This window comes from Pangasianodon hypophthalmus, chromosome 11, assembly GCF_027358585.1.
Source record: "Pangasianodon hypophthalmus isolate fPanHyp1 chromosome 11, fPanHyp1.pri, whole genome shotgun sequence".
NCBI classification, from domain to species: Eukaryota; Metazoa; Chordata; class Actinopteri; order Siluriformes; family Pangasiidae; genus Pangasianodon; species Pangasianodon hypophthalmus.
In genome coordinates this window covers 7,878,518-7,891,459 of record NC_069720.1, presented here as the reverse complement: position 1 = coordinate 7,891,459, position 12,942 = coordinate 7,878,518, and the positions used below count along the sequence as shown (strand labels likewise).

At 38.7% G+C, this 12,942-nt stretch overlaps 1 protein-coding gene across 7 annotated transcripts in view; it reads right to left on the bottom strand.

Moving 5' to 3' along the window:
• Nucleotides 1-12,942, bottom strand: part of LOC113536658 (A-kinase anchor protein 13) — an 80,684-nt gene that overhangs the window by 59,542 nt on the left and 8,200 nt on the right. For all 7 annotated transcript variants that reach the window (XM_026930745.3, XM_026930744.3, XM_026930748.3 and 4 more), the window contains exons 2-3: nt 11,547-11,590; nt 6,241-6,391 (exon numbers count right to left, since the gene is read on the bottom strand). In XM_026930745.3, coding sequence (XP_026786546.3) covers nt 6,241-6,391; nt 11,547-11,579 — 184 coding nt within the window. In that variant the 5' untranslated portion in view covers nt 11,580-11,590. The remainder of the gene's footprint in view (nt 1-6,240; nt 6,392-11,546; nt 11,591-12,942) is intronic.

Genomic DNA, 12,942 nt, shown 5'->3' with positions numbered 1-12,942 from the left:
CTCAGCTTTACAGACATTATTTTTTTCCCTTGAGATTTATGACTTTCCTGGGATTTTGGATATCTTTAGCCTGCTGAATGATTCCCATTGATTGGCTCACTATCGCCGCAAATTAGACGTACGTATATGAGGAGGGAGTTTATGTCCACACAGCTGAGACTCATTCATCATTTGCGATCCAATCAGTGCTTGTTTTGATGTCATACAACAGTTTCATGATTCAGACCCAGATACCTCGTATGTCGTTCTATACTCTATGCGATTAAATCTGCACTATTTTAATGAATGGGGCCGCAATTTAATCACAATATTGCTCAGAGTACAATAAGTAAAGTTTAACATTAAAGACCTATTAAAGCAGCAATGACATCATGTACGCAATTACATGTGACTCACTTAAGGGACTGTAATTTCTTAGCTGACCTTTAATTGTGCTGTAATTACTATACATAGTAAAAAAAAAAAACTCCTACTGCAAAAGCCCATTGGAATTTACAAGCCATATGCCAAACAGACAAACATGTTTGGAGGAGGCATGTTATACAGGGAAATATTTTTTTCCTTTCTCCACTTTCCTATAAACCTCACAGTGCTAAAGTATCAGCTTCCTCACAGCAATAAAGTGGACTCATTATCTGTATGGCAACCCACACCCAGCCCATAACCACTACAGCAGGAGCCTGTGGTTCCTGTAAATGTGACAGCCAAGTCTCACCCTTCACAGCAACACACAAGACTGTCAAAGTCCAAGGTTACATCACCTAAGCACCAACCGAGCAAGTCTGCGGTTATACACAGCGTGAGCTTGCTGTTACCCAATGTGTTACCCAAAGAGAAAGAGGAACTGACATGACATGGCGCTGTTTAACAGAGGCATGAAAAGACATTCATCATAATGCAATAGTGCTCAGGAAATGAGAACGCATAGTATGTTCAATCATTAACATACCATAAATGACACATGTCTCATAACTTACTGACAAAATATTAAACTAGCAAACCCATAAAGACAGAAAAACTAAAGCTGGGGTCATAAGTCCACCCAGGAAATTCCTCTCCGTGCCCATCAGAAGTTTGTACCACACCCAGCCGTGTTGGGCCTTGACTAGCGTTGACCACAAAGTCAAACATTCTGGCTGGCTGAGTTTCTATATGCAGAAATGAATGGCTGAGCATCTGGGGAGAGATGTGTACAGATATTCAATTTTTGTACCTCACAATAATTGCTTATACCTTGTATGACAGTTTTTGACACTATCCAAGTGCAGTATTTTTAAAATATCATTACATTCATTTGCTAATATCGTTGACCAGCAAAATAACAAACAAGAAACTGAAGTGAAGTGTTTTATTCCTCTTATACCACAGCAATTTGACAATGATTACGATTTTTAATTTATTAATATATGACATGTTATGCTTTTTAACTGTTAAGTGGCATTTACAAGGCAAGTTACTTCCTGTCATCACTTATGCTATAAAAAGCAAAAAGCTAAAAAGCATCATTCCCTTTCCAGCCTCTCTTTTTTTCTCTCTCTTGAAGTTAATAAGACAAAAAAAATCACAGCTTCTCATGTTACCGAGAAACCTGTCCTTCCCCGTGGTGGAAAACTTACTGATGTTTACAAAGCACTGACACTAGAGACTCCTTCCATGAACATTAAATAAACGTTTCCTTAAACAAGACTTCACGGTATTTTCTTTGTTAAATAAAAGCATGTCTTTTTAATACATTTATTATTAATCTTAGATTATTGTAGAGCGTCCACCCCTATGAATTACTTTGCAGCCTGCACTACTGTCAGAGCTGCTGTAAAAGAAAATTAATCAACCATCTGACCAATCAAATTTGAGAATTCAACAGCGCTGTGGTATAATATAGGTGTATTAAACTGATGCTGTTTGTTCCTGCGAGTGTTGCTCCATTTGTTACACATATCAAAATTTATTTGAAGAGTAAAATGATGAGTTGGCAACTGATCTGGATTTCTTCTTCAATGGATGGGAATGACATGAATAGCAATTCCTAAACATTCATTATCTGCATATATCTAACGATTCTCAGCACAGACTAATGCTGTTAAAAACAAACCTGCACTCCACTCTGACCCATATACTGAAAAGGCAAGCTCCGCCCCCTTTGAAAAGACAACATGATGCTTCCTTCCGATTTGGCCAAAATAAAAAATTTTAAAATAAATTGGAAATGAGATAGATTTCGTGTCCAAAAATGTTAGGAAGGTAGGGACAGTTTTATGAGTGTGCCTTATTACTGCCACATGCTTTCTTAGCTCAGGGTTAGGGTTAGAACGGGTTAAGAAAGCAGTCTGTCTTCCTGTTTCTGTGTAACACTCGAATACACCCAGCCAGATAATGTAGATAACTTGAGCGCATTCTCTGTGGGCTTTAATGCTCCCTTTGCACTACTCTGCCTGCTCCAATCCACCTGAGCCCTTAATCAGATCACTGAGCATGCTGTGTTGACATCCTGAGTGCTGCTGCGTCTCTGCTGGTGTGAGAAGGCAGACATATGAGCAGGATGGTCGAGCCACATAGCTGACAATCAAGTGAAATGGGTCTGAGAGCTCTGTGATGTGATGCAACATCACAAACATAGAGTTTGGATGTATTCTAGACTCTGCTGCAGGGTTTCAGCACTGAACAATCACTCATTCCTCTGTTAAACATTCACGATACCCTCTCACAACCACCACATTCCTACACCCTCCCAAGAAAATGGCTCTCAGTGAAATGGAAATGGTTAAGCTAACACAAACAACGTCCTTCTTAAAGGAATAGTTCAGGAAGAAAACGGTTTTTTACAGACATATTCTAGTAGGCATGTTATCTTAGTCTACTGTGTGTGTGTGTATTCAAGCAATTTGCTTCTTTGCCATTCTTGTTGTAGTGTGCTAAGAAAAAAGTGCACTCTTTTATCCTTTGTGCACAATAGGAGCAACAGATTAAGGACGAATATTTTGGATTTTTAAAATTGGCAAGACATTCCTGTGGTTCTATTGTGGTTCAATGACATGAGTTACCTCAGAGTGAACTGTTCGTTATGTTTAGTGCAAAAAAATTGTTCCTACCCTACAAAAATCTAGGTAGTACCTATTGAAGTACATCAAGTACATGGTGTACTTATGGTCTAAAAACATTCAGAATTGAGATAAGCATGTGGAGTTAATACTGAATTTGTTAATACAAATTAGTATTTTAGGCCTCAGGCATAACTTAAGCCTATAGTGCACACCACAACAGGCATTTTAGCCCCGATTTCCCAGATGCCGACTGATTTTGTGGCTCGGCGACTACTACCCCCAGTTTGCCGACTAATCGCAGAGTAATCCCAAGGTGACCACTCGTGTAGTGTGTAGTGACAAGATTTTGATTTTCTTGGCAGAGTAAGAAACTGTCTCTGACTAGTTGCAAGTACAGCAATGAGAAACAGCCAATGAGAGTCAGAGAGGAAATTGAATTCATCTGCTCTCATGCCCAAAAGATCGCTGAATTCAGTTCTATCATTACGTAACCACTACATGACAATTAGCATGCCTAACAATCTCTCTCTCTCTCTCTCTCTCTCTCTCTCTCTCTCTCTCTCTGTCGAGCTACACATGCTACTCCTGAGATGCCAGTGATCCTGGCCCCTTCTTCTCTCCGGACGTGCCTGATCCATCCTGGTGCCCTACTTCTGGTTAGAGTTCTCACCACATGGAAACCACTCGCTGTTGCTGACGATGGCCCCATATGGACAGCCTAAAGATACATGAGATTACATGAGATGGTACCAATTAGAAACCATCAAGATGGCTTTGGACTGCAACCTCCACGAACAGTTTTTCACTCAAGTCTCCATCAGTGAACAGCTGATAACTTCAACAAAACAGACTTCATTCCAAAACTATGATGAATTTCCTGGTTACACAATTGTACTTTTTGACCATGTAGTACAGAGTTATAGAAGGGAATTATTTATAATTGCACTATCCAGAGGAGGATGGGTTCCCTTCTGAGTCTGGTTCCTCTCAAGGTTTCTTCCTCATATCATCTCAGGGAGTTTTTCTTTGCCACTGTCACCTCTGGCTTGCACATTAATGATACATTTATAAATTTATAAGTTTAAAATTTATATCCCGAATTTATATATTTCTGTAAAGCTGCTTTGTGAAAATGGCCATTGTTAAAAACGCTATACAAATTAAATTGAATTGAATTCATCTATCTGTGTGGGGGAGTGAGGGAAAACGGTAAGCACGGTAGTAATGCTTCTAAATACATCCAGTTCTCTTTGCAGAACAGACAATCCTCACTGCCCACATTTCCACAACCAATATTTCCTACCCATTTTCTCGTATTTCTCTTTTTTCTGATTTACAGTCAGCGAAGTGGGACTTGGCGGGGATCTCCCCAGGAAAACGATTGTGCGTTGTACGCACCTCTTCTGCAAGCAATCATGTAGTGCGCACACCCCTACATCCACCAAACAACGGACTGCAAGTAATTAAAGTTGTTTAGTGTGAAAGGGTCAGTGATTCTGAGACTTTGAAAGTCATGTAGTGTGCACTCTGCCGTACAGTTGTGCAAGCTCAGTGCTGCCAAAACAGAAGCAATTATCTGTGATTTGGACTCATTTTATTTTGTGACATTTATTTCACAACTCAATAAAGCTGTATTAATTTTAAATAAAGAAATATTAAATAAATAAATATAATCTTACTTTAATCTTAATTAAGTGTGCTGTGCCTGTGGGGGTGACATTTTCTCCCCACCTTAGCTCCACGCATTCTGATTCTGCTGCTGTTAGTACAAAATAGTATGCATACATAACTCTATGTCATTGTGCAAAAAAAAATAGGATGTGCTGTATCAAGTGCTATTTTATAGATTGGCAGCCAAATAATGGTACAAGCCATATTTCACAAATGAATATGATCATTATTATTGAAACTATTCTATGCATGCCTCCTGATTCGCTTCATGGTTTTCCATAGTTCTGTCTTCCTGTTTTCCTCATTGCTTTTCCAGGTCTGCCCTGCCCATGACCTGCCCTGAGTCATAGCTGGGGAGGATTTCGGGTTTAAACCCCTCCGAAGTATTTTATGACAGTGCCAAACGTGTGTCCTGGTTAAAATAATGCACGTACACAGCAGCTGATTGTATGCATGTCAAAGAACGTTGTTTTGTGCAGTAATTGCACTATAATGATGTTCATAAAAGGCCAACGAAGTCATCCTCCATATTTAACCACCCAGATGTCAAATGAAAATGTCCCTTAGCTTGTTGAATCACATTTAATTGGCCACCAGCTGCTATGGCGAAAAACAGAATTAACCAAGTGAGATCATGCAGCTAGCCAGCTAGCTACAGTCTGAGCAAAGGGATTTTGAGTTGATAGCTAATTAAGGTTTACAGCAGAAGAAGAAAAAGAAGGGTAGATCTGGTTTTATAAAGTAAGGTGTCATTTTCGGGCTGTTATTAGCATGTTATTTTAATGATTTTCAGTGAAACTGTACTATACTTTATTAAGACGGCAAGATAGGTTGAAGGTATAGATCATGCTGTAAATAATTAAATGAAAAATTACTGCTTGGCATCCAGCAAAAATGCATGAGTGCATCACACTTATAAAGATATATCCAAATTCATTTGTAGCTACGTCTTTGCTGTAGCCTTTATTCACTACTAACACTCATTTGTCACTGGTTCACGCCATCATAAGTAGTCTTATTATTGTCTTATTGTCCAGGTATGTGCTTCCCGCACAGTCATCATACTCTAGGTTCCTGATTCCCTAATTCACTTAGTTCCTCTGGTTCTCTAATGGTTCTCTTTATTTTCTTGTTGTGTCCCCTGATGTCCCCTGATTGGTGCTGCACTGTCTCTTATTGTGCCTATTGTACTGTCTTGTGCTGTTTGCACACGTTTGCACGTGCACTTTATGTAGTAATGTGTAGATCTTACTTAGTTCTGTGTAGTCATGTTGTTCTGTGTTGTTTTATGTAGCACCGTGGTCCTGGAGGAACAACGTTTCATTTCACCTTGTACTGTACTAGCTGTATATGGTTGAAATGACAATAAAGCCACTTGACTTGATTGTGTCTTTAAATGCTTAAGGATCAAGTTAACCCTCCCTCCTGCTACATCAACCTCAGATCTGGATTATGACTATAGCTTTTGTAATAACACTAAGGTTCCTGCTTTTTGCACTTATTGCATAAATGAAGGAACAGTACGTACCTGGACACACCAGCTGTAGGGTGTCATGGCTGATCTTCAGTGTGCTGCTCACGTGCCTCTGAGTAGATCCGGTGAAGTGCAGGAAAAACTCCAAGTCCTCTCTCTCACACAGCTCGTCATTGCTGAGCTGAACGGTGAGCACACAACTGCCCTAATGCACAACACCACAGGTTTACAATGTATTATTATTATTATCATTATTATTATTGTTATTATTCATTTTATTTATAAAGCTGGGTTCCAAACAGGGTTGCTTTACAATGAAAATGATAATGGCAGTAATTAGGCATCTCAGTTTCGAGGCAGAGAACCTTCCAGAACTTTATACAGCATTGAGACAGAACAAGCCGTATGCACAAATAAAGCTTCATCTGAGAGAAAAGAGAAACTGAGTTTCAGAAATGAACTGCAAGATGACCATTTCTTAAAATTTGCATTGTATCCAGGCCCCCAAGACAAAACATTAACTTCCTGACTTATTGTACATTTGCTGCTTGACAACACTGCATAAATAATTAGACAGATTTTTCTGTAAGGTTATCCCCACTGCTCATTTAACCCCTTAAAGTCTTGAGTTATTCAGTAACTATGATGAATTATTTATTAACTACACATGAAACTAAAAGGAAAGTCATTTAAAAAAAGTGAGAACTCTAAGTCTGGTCCTGTCAAATGGCCATGGAAGTAAAGAGGTTACAATATAATAAACATTCAGGTTTAATATACAAACCAATAGAGAAGCACGTCACATGTCACTATGGCTGAATTTATACCAACATATTTCCCAGTAAAAAAATTTATATTTTGCACCTTCAAATGTTAGAGGCAGATTGTGTAAATCAAATGGCGAAAAGTCCATTTTGGTTCCAGTTTGTACCACCGCAAAATGTGGAAAAGTTCAGGGGGGGTGAAGGCACTGTATATGAAACATGTGAGGCAACCTGGGAAAACCCATCGGATGTCACTGAGGCTGGAATCTGGGAAAAAAACAGCCAAGAATGTGCTCTCTGTTTCAGAACTGTTTCAGCTGAGCCAGCAGCTTGTCCACACGAGTGCATTTTAAAAAATATGGTACGCCCTTAAATAGTGGACTATGATACACAGATTTATTATTTTGCATATTTATTGCACTGCTGCATATTTACAGCACATTTGTTGTTAACAGTGTAGCATAGGGAGCCTTGAAGGTAACTTGCAGCTTGTGTATGGCTGTTAATATTACTGCACAAATAAATAGCGATGTCCTGAAACTTTTTTTTGCTTTAACTTTGATAAATATGACTATTCGATATACTATGGCTACATTTTGGAATTCCTGGTCAACTAGTAAAAATTTGCAGAAATGCAACCCATAAACTAGCCCAAGTTTGGCATTTCAGTGGCTTTATTTGTATCCCGAGTGACTTACATAACAGTCAGCAAAATACCAAAATAACTGCAACAATTTTGTTCAATATTTATACTAACTAAATTTGCTATCTTAGGTTTAGCTACCGTAGGACTGGTTCTATAGCTATTCCTAGTTACTATGCCATCCTCTAATATTTAGTTTATCACACAATGGCATGCACTATATGGCCAAAAGTTTGTGGACACTTGACCATCACACCCATGTGTTTGTTGAACATCTCATTCCAGATTTAGTCCCAATTTGCTGTTGTAATAACCTCCACTCTTCTGAGAAGGCTTTCCACTAGATTTTGGAGCGTGGCTGTGGGGATTTGTGTTCATTCAGCCATAAGAGCATTAGTGAGATCAGTCACTGATGTTGGGTGAGGAGGTCTGGGGTGCAGTCTGCGCTCCAGTTCATCCCAAAGGTGTTCAGTGGGGTTGAGGTCCGGACTCTCGAGTTCTTCCACTCCAACCTTGGCAAATCATGTCTTCATAAAGCTTGCTTTGTGCACAGGGGCACTGTCATGCCATTTGGGCCTCTTAGTTCCAGTGAAGGGAAACTGTAAAGCTACAGCACACAAAGACATCCTATACAACAGTGTGCTTCCAACTTTGGGGCAACAGTGAAAGACTGGGAAAGACTCACATATGGGTGTGATGGTCAGGTGACCACATACTTTTGCTCAAATAGTGCATTTTAGTTTGGCCATGTAGTGCATTTTATTACACTGTATGTACTAAAGCTGTATTAAATCCAAAAATGTGACACTGGTTCCTGTTATCACTTATGTTATTATAGCTCTAATTTATTCCACTTCTTTTTTTTTCTCTCTCATGACATCCATAAGACAAAATAATGCAGCTTGTCATTTTACTGACAAATCCTCTGTCTCAAAGACTTTCCCATGTCTTCCCTCAGACTGTTATACAACAAAGCGCTGGCAGTGGAGACTCCTTCCAAAAATGTTTAATAAATGTCTGCTCACAAAAAAAAATTCACAATATCAGTGATTACACACAATGTTCAATCAGTGTATGTGGAGCATATGTGTAAGTTGTTACTAAAGACTGAAAAAAATGCAATATACTGTTTTATTGTGTTACAGGATTGTACTGTAAATGAATTAGAGTAAAGGAAATTAGAGCAGTGCATTGGTTTGCAGTAAAATACCAGAAAATGCAATGCATTGTGGGAAATCTAATGTATTTTGGCAGAGCTGAGAATGGTAAAGATTCGACTAAAATCCTTTAATTTGCAGTTGTGTCAACATCTGCAAATTAGTGGATCATTGTTGTGCCCTTTAATTTACTATTTCAGGCAAATACAAATATTGAGTTGAATTTTATATGCTAGTTCATCTTTTAGTGTGAGTTGATTCAGTGCTAGAGATGGTTGAATCAATGCAAACTAGTCAAGTTACTTATAGTGGCTCGGGGATTAAAGCCTTGAGTTATGGAGAAGAAGGTCGTGAGTTCAAATCCCAGCATGCCCAAGCCACCATGGTTGGGTCCTTGAGCAAGAACCTTCCGCTCAGTAGCTATTACAGTAGCAACCTCAACTGTAAGTGAGGTCTTTTTAAAAGCATCAGCCAAATAAGCAAATATACTGGGTTTTGTGTTTTATATTATGGAAGATATTATAAGATATTCTTTACTGTAAATGTTTTGCAGTTAGTTCCTGTAAAGAACTGTACAGAGCTGTTGTTATTGAAAATGAATCAACTTTCCACTGACCAATCAGATTTGAGAATTCAGCAGCACTGTGGTGTAGGATGCAATATGATTCTATGTTGTGCAAACAGTTCGGAAAAAAAAATGCAAACCTGACTCAACACTAAACATTGAGCAGCAGTTTCAACGCCTTAATATTTTCTGATTAGGCGTTTAGCTACAAAACAAAGATTCATGCACGGCCACGTTTACCAAAATCACAAATGACTGATCTGAGCATAACAGCCTTTCAAATCCTAACTATAATTCAACAGAAAAATGAGAGTTAACTGATGTTGTGCTTTAACAGGAAACCATGTTCTTGTTGGCCTGCAGAGATTAGCACAGAGAGAAGTTGCACAAAACCTCATGCGTAACAGTAACACATGCGCTGAACTTCTAGAGGAGGGCGGCTCCACCTTTCACCTTTCACCACAAAAATAAAACAAACAGCTCAGATTAAAAAAAAAGTCAAGTGATTTTCAACCTTGGTTTGAAAAGTGGAATGATGACCGTGTGAATGAAATATAGCCACAAAATTTATTTTCAAGGCGTTGATAAGTTTAAAAGTGGATAAGTGGGTAATAGGAAATGGCTTTTTTTTTTAAATACACTGCAATTAACATTTTTAATCTCAGTATTCTGCAGTGCTGTGGCAAAGGGGACATTTGAAGAAACTCAGTAAAACAGATAAAAAATAATGAAGTTTCTAAACAAACAAAAGAAATCTGCAGTTAATTTTCATAATGTACATGATCTTCATTAATACTAAGTCATGATATTTATTACTATCATTATTAATCACTTCACACATGAATCAGTAGGCTGTTAATATATATGATTCATTACTTCCTGATTCGCTATGATGTATTCATTTCCTCATTAGGAAAGCATTAGTTACATATTAATATATTGCTTTTTTTACATACATTGTGAACACAGCTACGGTCTTTATTGAAACTAAGTATCACTCAGTATTGGGCTAAACCCCATGAAAGAAAGACTGGTAGACAAGTAGAGCGCAATGCATAGCGAGTCATTATAACCCACCAGCTATCAGTGTCATCGTCGCTGTTCTTGCAGTGCTGTGACTGATCTGATGGCTTTTCACCTGCTTAATTGCACAGTGTGAGGTGTCTTTGAAACTGGATCAGATTTCAGAGCAGCTGGGAAACCCCCGTGCACAGGACCGTGTCTTTGTTGATGCACTCAGTGCAGTAGGTGAGACTCACGATGTCCCCACAGCGTCATGACCCCACCCACCCAACCACCATCCACACACCGCTACTTCTCCTCTGTAGTGTAGCTCATTACAGTCTTTTCCTACTAGACCTTCAACTACTATGTTCCATTGCGGTCACTAAAAGTGGAATAATACCCACCATAATTGCCTTTTTTGCCTTTTGGACTTGCAATATCATCACAAGTAGTAGTTTAATCCACATGGTTTTTATTAGACTTTAATCTGAATTGTCTGCAATAACAATATAATCGTTCGTTCATCTTCAGCAAGCGCTTTATAATTGAGGTGGATCCGGAGCCTATTCAGGGAACATGGCAGAAATACAGCACGAACAGATGACCAGCCCACCTCAAGGCATCACACACCCATTTGCACTCTCATTCTTCACTCAAAACACGCAAAACTCCACACAGAGAGTAACCCGAGCTCAGCACTGAAAATGAAAGCGTATTCAAATAAATAAAATCTTTAAAGGTCCATTTACATATGATTCCTTCCTTATAAAGGTCCGGATTAAGCAACTAACATGACAGAACAATGACAACAATTACATTTTAATGCTTAACCATCAGCATTAAAATGTCATTTTTCTGTTGACTAATCAGAAAGAAAAAAAAATCTATCAAAGTCTCTGAAAACTCTCCCCTTTCTAAGCTAATGTCTCGAGCCCTGTAGCTTGTCTCTGGTCAGATGAGCTGCCTTCAAGGATCTGCAACAAGTTTAGAAAACTAGAGTCGCTGAACTTTTTCATGTGTGTGAGGGTTAATGCTTCCTGATCTCTAGTGGACTATTACAGCTGAAGTGACCTACGTGACTGATCGTCTTTTGGGTGCAATCAAGAGGCAAGCTTTCTCACTGGTTGTCAAGAGGTCCATTTTCTGCATTCAAAACTGTCCGCAATACGTTTATATTCACATCTAAACCAGCAGGTGCACAGAAAGAGCTTGGAGGCTATACTTACATATAACGGAGCCTGGCGTGGATTAAGTTTCATGACACTGGACACTGCAAAGAAAGTAAAACAATGTTAGAGAAAGGCTTGAGGTACGGTGCCATTAACCCTCGTCCGAAAACTTCAAGCTAGTGTTTATAAAGCTCTGGATCAGCAGTTTTGCTTTCCCTGAAGTAGGACAAGAAAAGTAGTCAATGCATACAATGAAAACTAAAAAACGCCTGTCTGCATCAATACAAAACATAGCAACTTCCTGGTGCGGGATGAATGCTGGTCTAAAAACAGGACATTAAGTCGTACTGAACACGGCATCATTACACTACACTTATTTCCCTGGAGCTTTATTAAAACTGCTTCAAAATGGACTGAGGGTGTAGCAGCATTGACGAGCTGTATCGTTTCCTTACTGAATAGTAAATACATAGACTAATCTTGGAATTAAAGGACAAATGCTATAAAATGCTAATCAGCCAGCTCTAATAATACTGCTGTCATAATCCTCTTCCCTTAAACACACAGTGTGTCATTACTTACCTTCACACAGATATAATAATATAGGAAAACCACAGGACCATAACACTTACACGCATTCATCTGGCAGATGCTTTTATTCAATCCTTAATCTAATCCATGCAGAGGAGCTGATTTCGATACAAGTGCAGCAAGACTACTTGGGCACTCAAGTTCAATTTCAAGACAAAGTTTTCTATTTCTTTATGACTACTGCATGAAATAAGTAAGGAATAAAGCATGAGCCAAAGTGTTTTATTCCTGAAATAGTACAGAAATTTGCTAATGCTAACAATTTTGTATTTATTAAAGATGCAGCTTGTCATGTTAGAAATGATAACATATCTCAACATGATTTGTGAAATGTTATATATATACCTATTACCCATGTACCATATATACCTATTATATATATATATATATATATATATATATATAATACCTTGCAGCTGGCACTACTGTCAAAGCTGCTGTTATAAAAAATAAGGAATCAACACCTTCTGACCAATCAGAATCAAGTATTGTACAGTGCTGGGGTATAACAGGGAGGTATGTATGCTCATGGGCCACTTTAATATGAACACCTGTACACCAATCAGCCAATCATGTGGCGGCAGTGCAATGCATAAAATCATGCAGAAACAGGTCAAGAGCTTCAGAATGGGGGAAAAAGTGATCTCAGTGACTTGGTGACAGAAGGCCTGGTTTGAGTATTTCAGAAACCGCTGAGCTACGAGTTTCATGAAAAATATTCTCTAGCAAATGATGTGAAAAACAAAAAACATCCAGTGAGCAGCAGTTCTGTGGGTGGAAACGCTCGAATCTGAGTCTACATTGGGGACAGGATCTCAACAGACAGCTGAAGATTGGAAACCACAGAGCCTGGCCTTCTTCT